The sequence below is a fragment of the Eschscholzia californica genome, unplaced genomic scaffold (genome assembly GCF_041429995.1).
Source record: "Eschscholzia californica isolate CP2 unplaced genomic scaffold, dmEscCali1.0.p SCAF_1, whole genome shotgun sequence".
In the NCBI taxonomy this organism is placed as follows: domain Eukaryota; kingdom Viridiplantae; phylum Streptophyta; class Magnoliopsida; order Ranunculales; family Papaveraceae; genus Eschscholzia; species Eschscholzia californica.
The window spans coordinates 4568274-4584836 of NW_028238198.1; the positions used below are offsets into that span (position 1 = coordinate 4568274).

General features: G+C 35.8%; 2 protein-coding genes across 2 annotated transcripts; both read left to right on the forward strand.

Annotated features, from left to right (window-relative positions):
- Positions 1 to 2995: 2995 nt before the first annotated feature.
- Positions 2996 to 5429, forward strand: LOC147563434 (cytokinin hydroxylase-like). The gene is made up of 5 exons (XM_086637737.1): positions 2996 to 3336; positions 3455 to 3684; positions 3796 to 4037; positions 4182 to 4560; positions 4801 to 5429. Exons 1-5 carry the CDS (start codon positions 3051 to 3053, stop codon positions 5221 to 5223), a joined length of 1560 nt encoding a protein of 519 aa, XP_086493863.1. The 5' UTR covers positions 2996 to 3050; the 3' UTR covers positions 5224 to 5429.
- A 7516-nt stretch (positions 5430 to 12945) lies between these two features.
- Positions 12946 to 16550, forward strand: BBX16 (B-box type zinc finger protein with CCT domain-containing protein). The gene is made up of 2 exons (XM_086637829.1): positions 12946 to 15744; positions 15975 to 16550. Exons 1-2 carry the CDS (start codon positions 14620 to 14622, stop codon positions 16263 to 16265), a joined length of 1416 nt encoding a protein of 471 aa, XP_086493955.1. The 5' UTR covers positions 12946 to 14619; the 3' UTR covers positions 16266 to 16550.
- Positions 16551 to 16563: the final 13 nt, after the last annotated feature.

Here is a 16563-nt window from a genome sequence, read left to right on the forward strand (position 1 = left end):
ATTTTTGGGCAAAACGAACTGCCGGACACAATTAGGGGCCAAAACGGCCAGTTGGTCACAAATCGGGGGCTAAAATGGAATTAACCCTAAAATATATTATTAAATTTTATGAAAATAGCTTTAAAAAAGAGGAAATTTTTAGAAATCTGTTTTTTAGTTTCCTGCAATGACATCACCAATATTTAAATCCTCTTCTTTTCCAAATTTTGTAAGAAAATGGTCGTGTCACATTCTAATCCAGAGATAATGAGACTATACAGTTGGCTTACTTCATAAGTTTGTGTGATTTTTAAGTTTTTTATTGAAGATTTGTTGGTCTTCCCAAGTATAATGTTTACAAAAACAGTCAGGGGTTGCCTGTTGATTTTAAGAGTCTGGAAATTTTAGCCCACCCCATTTTCTAATTCTTCTCTAACTATAGATTAGTCCAAACTCCAAAACAAACAAAATAGGAACCCATCATTTCTCAAGTACCTAAATTTTCACTTTCATAAAAAAAAGGACCTAAATTTTCATATGCACCTATTATAATCTTTGTGCATAATTTCCATAGACAGTTTTTTTTTTCTTTTTGGCTGAAGACAGCCTCAAATCTTGGTAAATAGATGAAATTTATACAAGTTAATTGAGGATCCTAAAGTATTATATTAAGATTTAAGGGAAATTCCCAAGATTGATAGAAAGCTTTGGAGTCTTATTTCTTATTCCACACACGTGCTAAATCCGCGATAGTGTGATAATTGAAGAGTTACATTGAAATAGTCAGTACGATAATTTAACGTGATTCAATCAAAAAATTTCTTATAATTTCGACTTACATTCACAGAGGAACCAATGGACTTATTAATAGGTGCTTGAGTTTGATTCATTACATTGGTTAGACATAACTGAATGAAGAAACTTTAGGATCCAACTCATATTTATAGAGTGAATTAGGTTTAACTGCAATGTTTATCGACAAGAAACTTAATCTTTAAATATCTTCAACTATCTCAAATTTTTGTTGATCGTTCGTCGTTTCAACCCGACACGTCGTTTAAGAGGAGTTTGTAGTTGGTCGAAATAGGATAATATTTAACTGCAATGTTTATCGTCGACAAGAGGCAAAACTTTCTTGACTGGAAGATCTTAACATGATTTTTATGATCTTTCATCGTAATGGTATATTTTATATGATTACAAAGTGATGCTTAGTGTTATCTATGCTAGTTAACAACATTATGACTAAAGTTTATGCCTCTAATACTTATCTTCCACATTTAATCATTAACAATGGTAAGAACAACTACTATTGTTAGTGATAAAAGAAATTGATACTCTCTTAAGTAATTACTAATTATAAAAACATATCATTGAAAAAACGGTTCAATTGATACTCTCTTACATGGTGCCCACCAATTGCCCATTTTAATTTGTCTCTTTTGTCCTTAGAGCGTTTCAGTGGAACGTTTAATCTCACAAACAATGAGTGCTACATAATGTATCACTAGTTATTCTTCGAGATAATCTAAAACGAACACTCTATTTCTAGAGTATACATGAATTGTCTAAGTATGCATTTTCAATATTTAAAGCAACAAAAGAACAATCTTTCCTAATTTTTCAAAATAATTAATTATATTTTCTTCTAAAATAATTACATGGTCACTTAAGTAAATAAAGTGTTGATAAAATCGAGACTGATAGGACTTTTAAACTTGTTTTCTTTTGAGTTTGACATTGGGATGCTCTTATTATGGGTATATAAAGAGGTATTGTGTTAAAATCACCATTATATAAATAATCGGAGATATGATAAAGTCACGATTAATATACAATCGAATAAATAAACATAAAATGAAAGACACGATGTTTAACGTGGTTCGGTCGGATACTCAAGACCTACATCCACGGAGAAATACTTTCATTATTAATAATCACCCCATACAATTGTATGTGGGGGTTGATCGGTTACATAATTTGATAACTCGATGATTGGAACTCTCTAACCCAACTCATATTTATAGAGTGATTCGGGTTTATCTGGTTTCCTAATTCCGAAGAGCATCTCCAATGCAACACTCAATCTTATAAACTCAGAGTGCCATGTAGGATTTTTGGAGTTTTTTCTTAAAAATCATCTCCAATGCAATACTCTATTTGGATCTCTAAGATGACGTGTCGAGAATGGAATAGAGATATCTCAAGAGGACACTCTATTTCTAGAGTGTCCTCTTGAGATATCTCTAATTGTCCAACTCATCAATATTTGATTTTCAACCAATAGAAATCAAGTCTTTTATATTTTCTAAAATAACTAATTATTTATTTACGAAAATAACTATGCCACATAAGTAAATAAGATAAGTTTAGAGTTTTGCATTTGAGACAACAAAAAATTGAAGATCTCTATTAACGCCACGTAGGAGTGAGAATCTCAATTGGAACTTGACATTTTTGAGTTTTGCATTGGAGATGCTCTAACTAAACTTAGGAAAGAATACAATATTTATCTAAATATTAGAGATATCTTGAATATATCTTCTGTATCTTCAGATATCTTGGACTCTTCTTTATCGTCGGATCTCTTCATCTCGATCCGTCTCATATATTTTATATCTTCCATATATTGTATATTAGTAATCATCATATCTAATATATCTTCCATATCTCACAAGAGATATTCTGAATATAAGAAACTAAATTTTCACATATCTTCAATATATCTTCAAAGGGAAGTTTTATAAGGCCTCGCCAATTTTGTTAAAAGGCCTCCCCATGAACCATTTTATATGGTAAATTATCATTGAGGGGGGGCCTCTTAACAAAAATTAGGGGGCCCTATAAAATCTCCCATCTTCAAATATGTTCAATATTCTGAATTCTTCTTGATCGTCGGATCTCGTCTTCTCGATCCGTCACGTGCAACTTATCTTGACCGCCGGATGCTCTTATTATGGGTATATAAAGAGGTATTGAGGAGGTTCACAACAGTCCCATAACCCCTCACCTCTCTCTATCTCTCTCTCTGTCTCTCTCTCTAGTCTCTATACCAAGAGATTTAAGGTGTTATGGAAGTAATATTGTTGCTAATAGCAGTAGTGGTGTGTCTTCTTTGCTTGTGTATAATAAGAGTTGCTTATATAACCATCTTATGTTATTGGTTAAACCCAAGACGTATAAGAAAATTCATGGAAAAGCAAGGAGTTTATGGTCCTAAACCTCGCTTCCTTGTCGGTAATCTCTCAGATGTTTCGTCTTTCGTATCAAAAGCTACTTCAAATGACATTGACTCCATTCATCACAACATCGTTCCTCGTCTTCTTCCACATTTTCTATATTGGTCTAAAGAATATGGTAAAAATATACTTACATATTTGATTAATTCCAAAACTTTTATTACTACTATATCTTGTTAATTTGATTGTTTTCAATTTTTTAATAATATCGAACTAAACTCGACATTTATATACAGGTAAACGTTTTATATATTGGGTAGGAAGCGAACCAAGGATGTGTTTAACAGATACAGAGATGATAAAAGAGTTATTATCGTCTAAATATAGTAAAGTTACGGGTAAATCGTGGCTACAAAGACAAGGATCTAAACATTTTATCGGTCGAGGTTTATTAATGGCTAATGGTGAAGATTGGTACCACCAAAGACATATAGTTGCTCCTGCTTTCATGGCAGATAAACTTAAGGTACTAAATGAACATCATTGATTCTTAATTTTGAATAATAATATCACTTATGTTTCATTATTTCTTATTCCTCTAAACATCGAAACGATTGGCTAATATATTTATCAACAGTGTCATGTGGGATACATGGTGGAATGCACTAAGAATACGATCCTATCACTACAATCAATAGTCAATTCGGGCAAAAATGAAGTCGATATCGGTGAATATATGACTCAACTAACTGCCGAAATTATATCAAGGACTGAGTTCGATAGTAGTTACGACAAAGGGAAACAAATATTTCATCTTCTTACATCTTTACAGAATCTTTGTGCTCAATCTAGCCGCCATTTATGCCTTCCTGGGAGTAGGTAATTAGTCTTCTATTCTTTCTTTGGATATATATTCCTTATATTCATTAACTTGAACTTCACTTTCTATATGACCATCTCTATCAACTTGCTTGATTCTTTCAATATTATATATTGAATTATGACGTTGTTTTTTTTTTAAAGATTTTTTCCTAGTAAATTCAATAGAGAGATCAAGTCATTGAAGATGGAAGTAGAGAGATTATTAATGGAGATAATTCAAAGTCGAAAAGATTGTGTAGAAATCGGTCGAAGTACGTCTTATGGGGATGACTTATTGGGTATGTTATTAGCTGAGACTGAAAAAAAGAGAGAAAATGGATTCAGCTTCACTCTTCAGCTTCTCATGGATGAATGTAAGACATTTTTCTTCGCCGGACATGACACTACTGCTCTTCTTCTCACATGGACTATCATGCTCTTAGCTACTAACCCTTCTTGGCAAGATAAAGTTCGCGCCGAAGTGTTAAAAGTTCTTAACAATGAAAATCCCACACTTGAGCATCTCCCCAAGCTAACCTTGGTAAGAACCGTCTCTTTCTGTAACGACCCAAGCCACATCTGTTATCGAGTTGTCTCTGTTTTGAGATACAGGCCCAAGCCCAATGCGCACAGAGTTTTGTTCGTGGTGAAGATCCATGAGCCCACCCATTTGAAAGACCTCGACACTTACTATGTTTGAGCTTGCGCCTATGGCCCAGGCTCTATTTGTTCCATGTGGGACTATCACAATCTCTCTCTAATCATGTTTTGCCTTTTGCAGTTAAACATGGTGATCATGGAGTCATTGAGGTTATACCCACCAGCATCCCTTCTACCTAGGATGGTATTTGAAGATATAAAATTGGGTGACTTAGAAATTCCAGCAGGACTATCAATTTGGATACCAGTACTAGCAATTCACCACAGTGAAGAACTATGGGGTAAAGATGTCCATGAGTTTAATCCAGAGAGATTTGCAGGAAAACCATACTCGGCCGGACGACATTTTATGCCATTTGCTGCAGGGCCTAGAAATTGTGTCGGTCAAGCATTCGCCATGGCAGAAGCGAAAATTGTATTAGCTATGTTAATATCACGATTTAGCTTCACAATTTCGGAGAATTATCGACATGCCCCAGTTATTGTCCTTACTGTGAAGCCAAAATATGGAGTTCAAGTTTATTTGACACCTCTAAAGTCATAATTATTTACTCTTAAGATTTACTTAAAATGAGTTTGGGTTTAATTTTTGGGGGAGATTGGTTTGATTAGAATAGAGATTGATGAGGCTTACTTTTTTTTTTCTTTGTTAAACTACTATCAAGAGTCATATAAGAAAATATATTTGTATGATTGATAATGCTTGTAATAGCTACTTAAATCAATAAAACAAAGTTAATAATTAAGTTATTAAGCGATGTGTGTATTAGGTTTTGAGCTAACAAGCATGAGAATCTAATTTAGGTGATTAAAGATCATAACCACCATTATCAAGACAATGATTAGTGTTATCTAGCTAATAAGAAAATTTATTCAATGAAGAGAAAGTGAGATTATAATCACTAATCCATTGGCATCTAATGGAGTGATTAGAGATCAAAAGCATAATTTGTATTTGATTTTAATTGTTAATTAGTTTAAAGAAATGTACTAATTAAACACAATGTTGAGATGACTAGATGAGAAAGAGAAACACATAAAGAACAGATAAGCTTTCAATAAGAAAATAAAACATTATAAAATTAAAAATCATAGTGAGAGAAAGATATTTTGCTTTGATATGCACCATAAAATTCTAATGATGGGTCATCCAATATAATTTGATTAAAACAAGTGGCTCAACTTTTTAGTTGAAAAATTAAGAGATATTATATCATATGGCACAGAAAACTTGGTGGTGGGTTCGACTTGAGCATTGCTCAGACTAGTAGAACTTTGAGCAAGAAAAAAGTTGCTACAACTTTTTAAGAGCACTCCTTTTCTCTTGTCTATAGCCCCATTTGACCTAATTCTCCTCCAAAAAGGGTTTGCAAGAGGTTTGGTCAAATATTGACCATCTCCCACTAAAAAGTGAGGAGGTTGAATAAAAATTGAACCTTCACCTCGACCCAGGGCAACGACAAATAGGTGGATCTGAAAGAGTTTTGCCGATGAGCTCTACTTTAGTCTCGAAGTAGTAAAGGAAGGTCTGCAGAGTCAGCTTGATACGATAAACCATGTTGCGCCACGCAAAATTAAGCCATGATCCACCGACACCGTCAGCCCTGCTTCGCCAGAAAAAATTCAGTCTTGAATTCGAGTCAGCTCTGCAACCTGAGCCCTGATCTGGTCCGAGATGCAGAGTAGAGAGGTCAGCAGAATAATCTCGAGTCCTGCTCGGCTTTAGACACGATTTATTTTAGACAAATTTATTATTTATCAATATTATATCAATATATGCGACTAACCATGACAGGTGAATAAAACAGAGTTTTTCTACTCCTTAGTCTCTCTCTTTTTTATGATAAATCTTCTCCTGTAAATTCAATGAGATGAATTGCATCCTGGTGATATACGATATTTAATCGGATCAATATCATGAATAGCAATATTTGAGCCAAATAATAGTTAGCTTTCGCAACGTTAAGAAGTCAACAAATGTCCAAAAGCTCTGGGTCTTGGAGAATTAAGGGAGGTCTGCATAAATCAGCTCGGCTCCTTAAGCCTGTCTTGCCTAAAGGCATAGGAAGGTGAATCTTAGTCCAGAGTTACCCAACCTAAACCCTGGCCCGAGGTCTGGGGCAGAGAGATCAACCAAGTAAGCTCGGTCTGCCCGAGCTCCACGAAAAGCCTGAGCAAAGCTAAATGACGTGGAAGACTAAGGCAGGCCAAAAGCAACTTTCTATGCACGATCTGCAAATTGTCAGAGGATCTTTCAGTATCAGAAGATACGCTCGCATGCGATATTATCATCTTAATGACCATCAACAACTTGGCTCCATCCAAGCGGATGCCTCACTACCGCATCATCTCAGTCGCTGATCATGGTCAACCATCTGAATTTATATAAATATTACATGTTCGGTTTCGTGAAGGATGGAAGGTTCATCTTCTAAACTCAGACTTTTCAATCATTTAATTGCAAAAACATCTTACTGACTGGAGCGTCAAAAAAGTTTTTGAATTTTTTGCAGGTTCTGTTTCTCCAAATCATACATAGAAAAATTCATCATCTGTTCGATGATCTTTCATTATCTGAATGATACCTGAAATCACTTTCGACATCATCACTAAGTCTTAATATTTACCTACATTTTAATTCCGAAGAGACTGGGACAATGCTAAAGTTTTCCTCTCAATGCCAAGGTTAGAGTTATTAGGCATGGCCTCTACATGGTAGATTACAAGGTTAGAGTTGTCTGCTTTACTTACTCTAATGTTCAGTTTATGTGGGGATGCCAAAATAGAGAGAGGACTCAAAGTCCCTAACTTTTCTATTAAGAATGAAACACTCCTCATTAACAACTCCAATAAATCAACCTTTTCTTTCTTTGCCATTTCACTTCCATGTATTGAGTGAGCTGTTTAATTAGGTATGCTCACTAAAACTTGTATAAAAAATGTGTTTTTAGGAGCCAAATACTAACATTGTAGGGTAGGACTTTCACTTCCACTTTTCTCCTCATGATAGATGATTCTCAGCCACCCTTTTGATAAATGATTAGGTGGACTAATTAAAACCAGTCTAATCAGATAACTAATCCAAATTAATTAAATAATTGTAACTTTTGCTTTTCATAATAATATACGATCTTTTTTTCAATTGATGATAGATAGATTCAACTTTAAAGCAAAAGAATGTTGAAATTGATAACCACTCGTTCGCTCGTAGAGTTTTAATAATACATTCATTATACGAGGTTGGTTTTTAAATGAACTGTTTAGAAGATCTTAAATTATAAATGTAACTTAGTTTGGCATATATATGAAATATGTTAAATTTTGTTGTGGTGACGGAATTTGTTGTCTAATCGTGGACGTTAAAATGGCATCCAATTTCTTTTCTGAAGAATCATCTTGTACTTTCGTTTGGCTAATCATGTTGTTCAAGAGTTGACATCTTGTACGAGTCTTTCTCTTATAGGGATATTGTTTTAATCTTCTATTTCAATATAACTTACTTTTCTACCGTGACTAATTGATTTACTAGTGGTTTTTCTTAATTTTTAACCAATGAATCTAAGGTGCTGTTTGTTTTTTCATTTTTTTCAGATCTGAAATCTGAATTGACCTCAATTCAGATTTCAGATATTTGTTTTTCTTATTTATTGAAATCTGAATTGTTTGCTGAATTGAGTTCATGTCTGAATGGACTGAAAAATAACCCTCAATTTTCAGACTCCAAAACAAGTCTGAAATAAAGGCAAGATATCTGAATTATGTTAAATGACACTAATGCCCCCGTGTATTAGAAATATTTCATACTCAAATATTTTAGCGCCAACACTACCGGACTACCACCACCACCGGACTACCACCACCACCGGACTACCACCACCACCACCACCACCACCGGACTACCACCACCACCACCAAAAACCGACAACCACAACCACCTCCACCAAAAACAGACAACCACCAGCACCTCCACCAAAAACCGACAACCACCAGCACCTCCACCTAAAACAAAAAACCACCAGCACCTCCACCAAATATCGACAACCACCACCACCTCCACCAACAACAGAAAACCACCAGCACCTCCAGCAAAAACCGACAACCACCACCAAAACCAGAAACCGAGAACCACCACCAAAACCAGAAATCGAGAACCACCACCACCAACAACCGAGAACCACAACCACCACCAAAACCAGAGATTCACCACCAGAAACCGAGAATCACCACCGCCAAAAAAACGACAGACACCACAAAAAGACTTGACTCGATCTGTTTAGGAGAGAGGAACTGAGAGAAAGGGGGGAGAGAGAGAGAGATGAACTGAGAGAGAGAGAGATAGAGAGAGAGAATCTGCCAGAGACTCAGAGAGATCTGGCCGAGAGAGAGATGTTTAGCCGGAGAGAGAGATGTTTCGCCGGAGAGAGATCTGGCCGGAAGAGTGAGAGGGAGGCTGAGAAATGGAGAAAGAGAAATTGATAGGGTTTTGCTTTTCTATTTATTAGATAGAGAGAATATAGGGTTTTGTAAAATTAGGGTTGTTGTGAAAATATTAAATAGGGGTATAAAGGTAAATCAGTTAATTCAGATTCAAAAATTCAGATTCAAAAAACAAACATCTAACTTACAAAATAATTCAGCCAATTCAGATTCACCCAATTCAGTTCAGCCATTTCAGATTCAGCCAATTCAGATTCAGACGTCAAAAAAAAAAAAAACAGCACCTAAGTTAATTTTTTAATTCTTGTAGCATTTGATAATTTTGATACCATATCTATTTTCAAACTAGTGATTATGATTAGTTTTAGCATGCGGCTAAAATTAATCAAAAATTAAACTTGAAATCAAATCAAAAAGTGAAGTTTTGTTTTTCATATCCCACAATTGATTGGGTAGGTTGCTTTTGTGAAAAAGACTAATATAAAGTGGATGCTCCACTAGGAGATATAATCCTCGTGCAATAATAATATAATCAATTCCAAATCACGACCCTTCGAGACTACCACTTTTATGTCATCGATCGTGCAACATTATAAAAACAATTAAATCAATTTTGTATGATTAGTCCGCAAAAGCAATAAACAAATGGAAATTGATATTTTCGGCTATTAGACTATTCTGGTTTAATATGTGGTTGGTTTAAAGGAATTAAACTATTCTTGCTCTCTGCAATAAGAATCGTCAATGTATGTGTATACATCAAGAATAAAAATATAAATTGGGATGGAGAACCAAAGGAACATGAGACGTTCGTCAAATATAATAGGGTCAGTTATCAGGCCAGCCTTTGGGTGGTGGAGGTTTTGGTTTAAGCCGTGTCCGCTACTGTATTTAGGTTGAACGCGAAGGTGGAGATTATAGTCTGGGCCGGCTACTAGTGTCTTCGGGTCAATGTGAGTATATTCATCATCTGCTCGCATCCTCACGAACTATGGTTATGGAACGCTTATAGCAATTCTGGCGGCGCCTATAGAACTTCATTTCCATAAAATCAGCCTACGAAGCTAAATTTTGTACGCGGTCTTCATTATTGCTTAAGGCGGCCTGTCTCGTCATTATGAACATCAGTTACAGTTAGATGAGGTTTAACAAAATCATGTCATCAGTTAAAAGAAAAAAAACAAAATCATGTCATCTGAGTACTGTAATTTTACTATCTCAGTAACTTTCCTGTACATTTTAATATATTTGTGACATAAGATCTGAAATACTCTTATGGGATTTTTTAAAGGCACCTCCCATAGTGTCAATGAGGCCTTAGGTTATTGGCCCTCACATATTTCAGAAAATAGTTAAAAGCAACTTCTCTCAAAATAGACACTCCTAGTCCTAAACTCAACTTAGATCAGTAGACTCGAGCCGAGTTGATTACAAAATCGGCTCAAGTCCATCAATTCTAAATGGGTCGATAGCTATGATTAGCACCCACTTCGGTGGCTTTGGGCCGAATTTTATTATGAATTTTGGCTCAAGTCCACCTAATTCAACTCCAATTTCAAGTACAGAACGTTGGTTTTGAATTTGGTAGTGTCCAAGTCCACCGATTTTTACTCAAAATACTGGAGTTGAACTCGATGGACCTTTAGGCAAAGTTTGTAGTAAAATTCTATATTATCCATTTGTAAAAACCTATAATCAAATACTGTCAAACTAGATTCACTAAATCAAATGAGCGCGGTAGATAACAACAACCTATCCAGGAGACGCCTTTTAAAACTTCCCGTACTCTCGTTGCTTATCTAAAATTAGTTCTTGTAATGACAAGACTTGTGAGCCAACCCATTAAAATTCATGTTTTATAAAGTCAGTTTCAAGGTATCTGACATAACAAAAAGGTAATTGCTGGTAGGAAGTAGAAAGATTGTAAGTTCATGCTTTTCAATTTCTAAATTTATCAACATTAATATTGTTTTACTTTTTTTCCTTTTTTTTTTTCTTTGAGAAAGTTTTATCTTCTTTCTTACTTGGCAAGATCTTACCTTAAACCAGTCATTATCAATTTTGGGGGGGAAAATCACCATCATGGGACTCACATCCACTTAATTTAGAACACGTATATCAATTAAAATGGGACAAGTGTCATGGATAAAGGACTAAATCCAACATCTAAATAGTCCGATCTGATTAGACCTTCATCACTTTCAATCAAGGGAAGTCTCCACCTTGTCTTCTGATTCTCCTAATTTTTGTGACTCAAGATTCTATAACACGATAAGATTACTTAGTTTAACAAGGTAAAGTTTTTGGTACTTAAAATTGTAGGGTCCAATTCATGGATTCCCAAGTGAAAAAAAAGCAAGAGAAATATACCTTCCTTATGCAAATGTTAGACTTTTAGCTGCTCCAATTAAGAAAATTGCACTATGCTCGACACGACTCCGACTGAATTTCGATCAGGTAACGTGTCGGGTCAAGATCTAGTGAGAGTTTCCTTTCTCTCACTAGATCTTGACCGGACACGTCACTCGGTCGAAATTCAACCAGTAGTCTGTGTCGGACGTAGCATCACAACTGCTCTAGTAAAAACACAAAGATATGCTTTGGTCTATGGCAACATTTTTGTACATATAAATCAATACGGATGTTACATTTGATTAACATTTAAATTTTGTGATGAAATAGGAAAATCTTTGAAAAGTTTCATAGAAACTTTACGTTTTAGCGAAAAAAGATTTTTTTTTTTAGTTTTCAACCCTCTACGTATTTTTTTTAATTTGCAACTGCTTGTAAGAGGTTAGCAACAACTTACAAAAGAGTTGTAACTGCTTGCAAAATAGTGTAAAAAAATATTGGATTTTTAACGAAACAAATATAACTGTCCTTTTAACTTGAAATAAGACCTTTGATCCAATTTCTTGATTAAAATATGATCACGTAAAATGTGTTTCACTCTTATGTAGTGTCCACATTGAATTTATGTGTACGAAGTTTTTGCTAGAGTACTTCTCAAAAGGCATTTTTCCTGCAAAATTGGGCCAAATATGGGGCAATCTACTGTTGAATACAGTGTTGTCTAAAAGGCCGGTCCCGGGTCGGCCCGGTCGGGGCCTGTACAGGCCAGGCTCTTTACCAGTCGGGCCTAGCCAACCCGGGTTGGAGTAGTCCCGGGTTGGCTATACAGGGCCCAGCCCGGGACCGGGTATATACCCAGTCCTGGCCGGGCCGGATCAACCCGTGTTGACATTTTTTTTTTTAATAAAATTTGAAGATATATAACTTTAGTAAGAATCTAGATATTTTTTCTCTAGCTTAAAACTTACCTAAATTGTTTTATATTCTCTAACTTAAAAAAGAACAGATTTCTAAATTTACATAAGATATAAATCTTTAGTAAAAAACTAGATATTTCTTCTCTAACTTAAAACTTACCAAAATTTATTGTTAGATAAGATTTTGTAAAGCTAACCAAAATATTATTGAACGTAAGTTATTTTATATTTTCTAAATAAGATATAAGTACTTAATAGGAATATAAATGTTTAAAGCAATGAAGGAAAAAAGAGAAATGAAAACTATAAAGAAAAAAAAATACAATCTGCCGTGTCGAAGTCGGATTTTTGCCAAACCGGGCCTAGCCCGTCGGACCCAGAATAGAGGCCCAGCCCGTGCCCGGAATAGAACCCGGGTTGACCTGGCCCGTTTTCCGTACGGGCCGGGCCCGGGCTCAATCCGGGTAGGCCCGACCTTTATAACAACACTAGTTGAATAATACAATTATGTCTACAAAAAAGTTTCGAGGGTTTATCTCTCCTTTCAGATAATGTTTTTTTTTTTAATGAAACGAGGCCAATGCCTACATTTATAAGCTACTTGAGCAAGAAAACATGTTGGCTACGCCCGTCTGGCTTACAAGATAAAAGGGGGAGTCATAGATCTCTAATGTTTGTTCTAAACTGGAATTAAAATATTATTTCGCCAATAAGTGAGCTACAGAGTTTGCACTCCTAACAAAGTGGTTGAACTTGATATCTCGAAGGTTTTCCTTTATGTATCTCTTTCATAGTAGTTTGAATGCCCAAGGAATTTCTTCTAAAGTCTTCGAACAAGCCCTTGTGACCCTTTGTGAGTCTCCTTCAACTGTACACACATATTCCGGTATCCTGTAGAGAGGGAGCACTTTATGACAAAGGCCATAACAAATTCTCCTTTCGCATTCCGACACACTGCTCCTACCGATGCCCTTCCAACAGTAAATGTTGCATCACAATTTATCTAATTTTGGGAGCATAGTCTAATTTTTGTAGTATGACTACACATTAATTTCCTTGGGTTTGGTCCTCATACAGTCATACTAATATGTTTCTACACCCGAAAAAAAGGGGGAAGACATATTTTTTTTTTCTTGTCATGACAAGTATGTAAAGGCCACTCAATTTATCGGAAGGGCCAGACAGCTACGAAATGGTACACATTTGGCTCCACTAACCACTATAGTATTGTTCTCCTCCCCTATACTCACTAGGGACTACATGATACTAGGTTAGACAACTTCAAGCGTTTGTTCTGCAACAATCTACCTCCATATAATCTATTGCCAGAGAAGGTGTAACATGATTTCTTAAAATTTATCTATTTTTCAAATTTCAATGACAAGTCATACGAGATCCACCTCCAAACAAGACTGACTAAAGTTATGAAGTATGTACCACGTTAAATTCTCTTGGATCTAACTTTACTCGAAATTTGAGTTTAGTAATTCTGCCAATGTAATATGCTCACCCTTCTCGGCTCGCCGCGCCACGTAGATTCAGCATATCCTACATCCAAGTTGTAATAAAACTTCAAAAAGTTAGTTAGTCAGGAAACTGGCTGTTTCTCAACCTGTGTGGCACCCCTTGGCAGGAAACTTTCTAGAGAGGAAAAGAAAGAAATGGGGACCAAACCAAGGGTGAGGTCCTAAAAGGAATTATTGAAAAGTAAAAGACAAATTGACAATGGAGATCACATTAAAGCAAATCCTTACTATAGCAAGAGAGGGAGAGGGTGAAAATGAAATATCCATACTCACCCATTGTTATGGCCCACTAGAAATCCATGTATTAGATAGATCAACCAATAAGAAATGAGATACTAGGATGGACATTACAAGCCCAACCAATAAGAATTGAGATAAGGCATTAAGGTGGGTCCCAAAAAGCTCATATCCTTCATTCATAGATACTACCAAAAAGAGGGGTCCATCCATGAGAGAGAAAGTGACACATGAGATTGAAAATAGTGTAGGACTATAAACCTAAAAGCACCTTAAGGGGGTCGCTAAGAAACCACATACTCTCAATTCCTAATTTCATAATTGAACAACTTGGATCCATTCTCAATTCCCTCTTAAGGCTAGTTTGAACTTAGATCTTTTATCTTTTGAAAGATTTCAATTTTATTTTCCTCTTCTTGACCAAATATAATTCAATTTGGTTCATTAGTCATCAATTAAGTTAACCAATTCATGACCTCCCACAAGAAGGCGGCGAATGCCGTCGGTGGGAAGACTGCAAGAGCTTGTGATAGTTGTATGTGTAAAAGGGCTCGTTGGTATTGCACGGCTGATGATGCTTTTCTATGTCAAGCTTGCGATGCTTCGGTTCATTCGGCTAACTCATTAGCACGAAGACATGAACGAGTTCTTCTCAAAACATCATCAATGAAACTAACCGAAAAGCCTAATAACTCTTCGATTAATGAGATTGATAGTTCCCCTTCATCTTCCTTACCAACATGGCACCAAGGTTTTCGTCGTAAACCTAGAACTCCTAGACATGGGAAACCAACATCATCACCGAAAACTAAAGCCGGAGAACCAATTCTAATGAGTAAACCTCTTCTACCTCTTGTGCCTGAAATTGGTAATGATGAAACTTCACCTGATGAGAATGAAGAGCAACTTCTATATCGTGTTCCTATATTTGATCCTTTCGTATCTGAATTTTGTACATCTATAATGCCTAATGAAGCAACTGATATAATCACATCGAAATCGGATGACCATCAAGAAATTAGTACTAATAAGACTTCAAAAAATCTGTTACCAGAATATGGGCAGATTGAAGGAGAAGAATTCGAAAACTTTTCGGGTTTTAATCTTCCATCTGATATGGATCTAACAGAGTTTGCAGCTGATGTAGAGACCTTACTAGGAAAAGGGCTCAATGAAGACTCCTTTGGGATGGAAGGATTGGGACTACTTGAATCCAAGGAGGAAGATTATTGTTGTTTTGGGAGCACTAATAGTGGAAGGGTGAAGGAGGAAGAAGATGATGAAGAATTGGAAGCTGTAGTGACATGTCATATGGACCAAGAACTCGATATGTATAGAGAGACGTTGGATTTGAATTTCGATTACGACTCACCCACAACAGGAGAGGAAGAAGATGAGAAGGTAGTGAATACTATACCTCCTAGGATGATGATAATGAACGAAGAACGTACCAATAAAACAGCGAAAATGTCAAAGAATATATCATTAAGACTCAATCATGAGGCAGTGATAGCTGCATGGGCTAGCCATGGTTTGCCTTGGACAACAGGTGTGCGACCGCCAGTAAACCCAGACGATTGCTGGCCGGATTGTTTGGTAAGTTCTCTTACTAAAAACCATGCCAACCCATTTTGGGGTTTCCTTTTCCATTCTTAGTTTCTAATACAATAGAAACGACATTAAGTACTTGTAAGTCATTTGAATTCATGAGACATAATAGTATAACAATAAGTTCAGAAAAGAAGCTAAATGGGAGATATACATATATACTGTAAGATCAAAATAATTACTTTTCTGATGATGGGTTAGATACATTTTGCTTGCAGGTTCCATGTCCTACCGATCGTATTCATCATCATGGGTATGGAGATGTTGGAGGCTTAGGGAATGGAGGAGGTCATATAGCAAATGGAGGAGATGGAGGGAGAGAAGCAAGAGTTTCAAGGTACAGAGAGAAAAGAAGAACAAGATTGTTCTCCAAGAAAATAAGATATGAAGTTCGAAAACTTAATGCAGAGAAGAGACCAAGAATGAAAGGAAGGTTTGTTAAGAGAACATCGTTATCGTCTTTCATGGGAAATTCTACTACCACTAGTACCACTACCTTACCATTCTGAAGAAGAAGAAAGATTAGATCAAAAAAGAAATACTAGTACTTCATTAGTGAGGACTAATTAAGCATTATTCTCATGTATTCATGTTCATTATCGCCATGTTTTTGCTCGTTCCAGTTAAAATTTGAACACTGGAATGAGTTTGCTGGTTCTCTTTGTTTTGCTTTCATGTACCATAAGCTTTGTAAGTAAAAGCGCAATCAATCGCTTGCTGTACTAACTTACCAGCTCTGTCTTAAATGTAGTATACAAACCTTAATATTATTTTCGAGATGCTTGAACAATAAATAAGATGCATCAA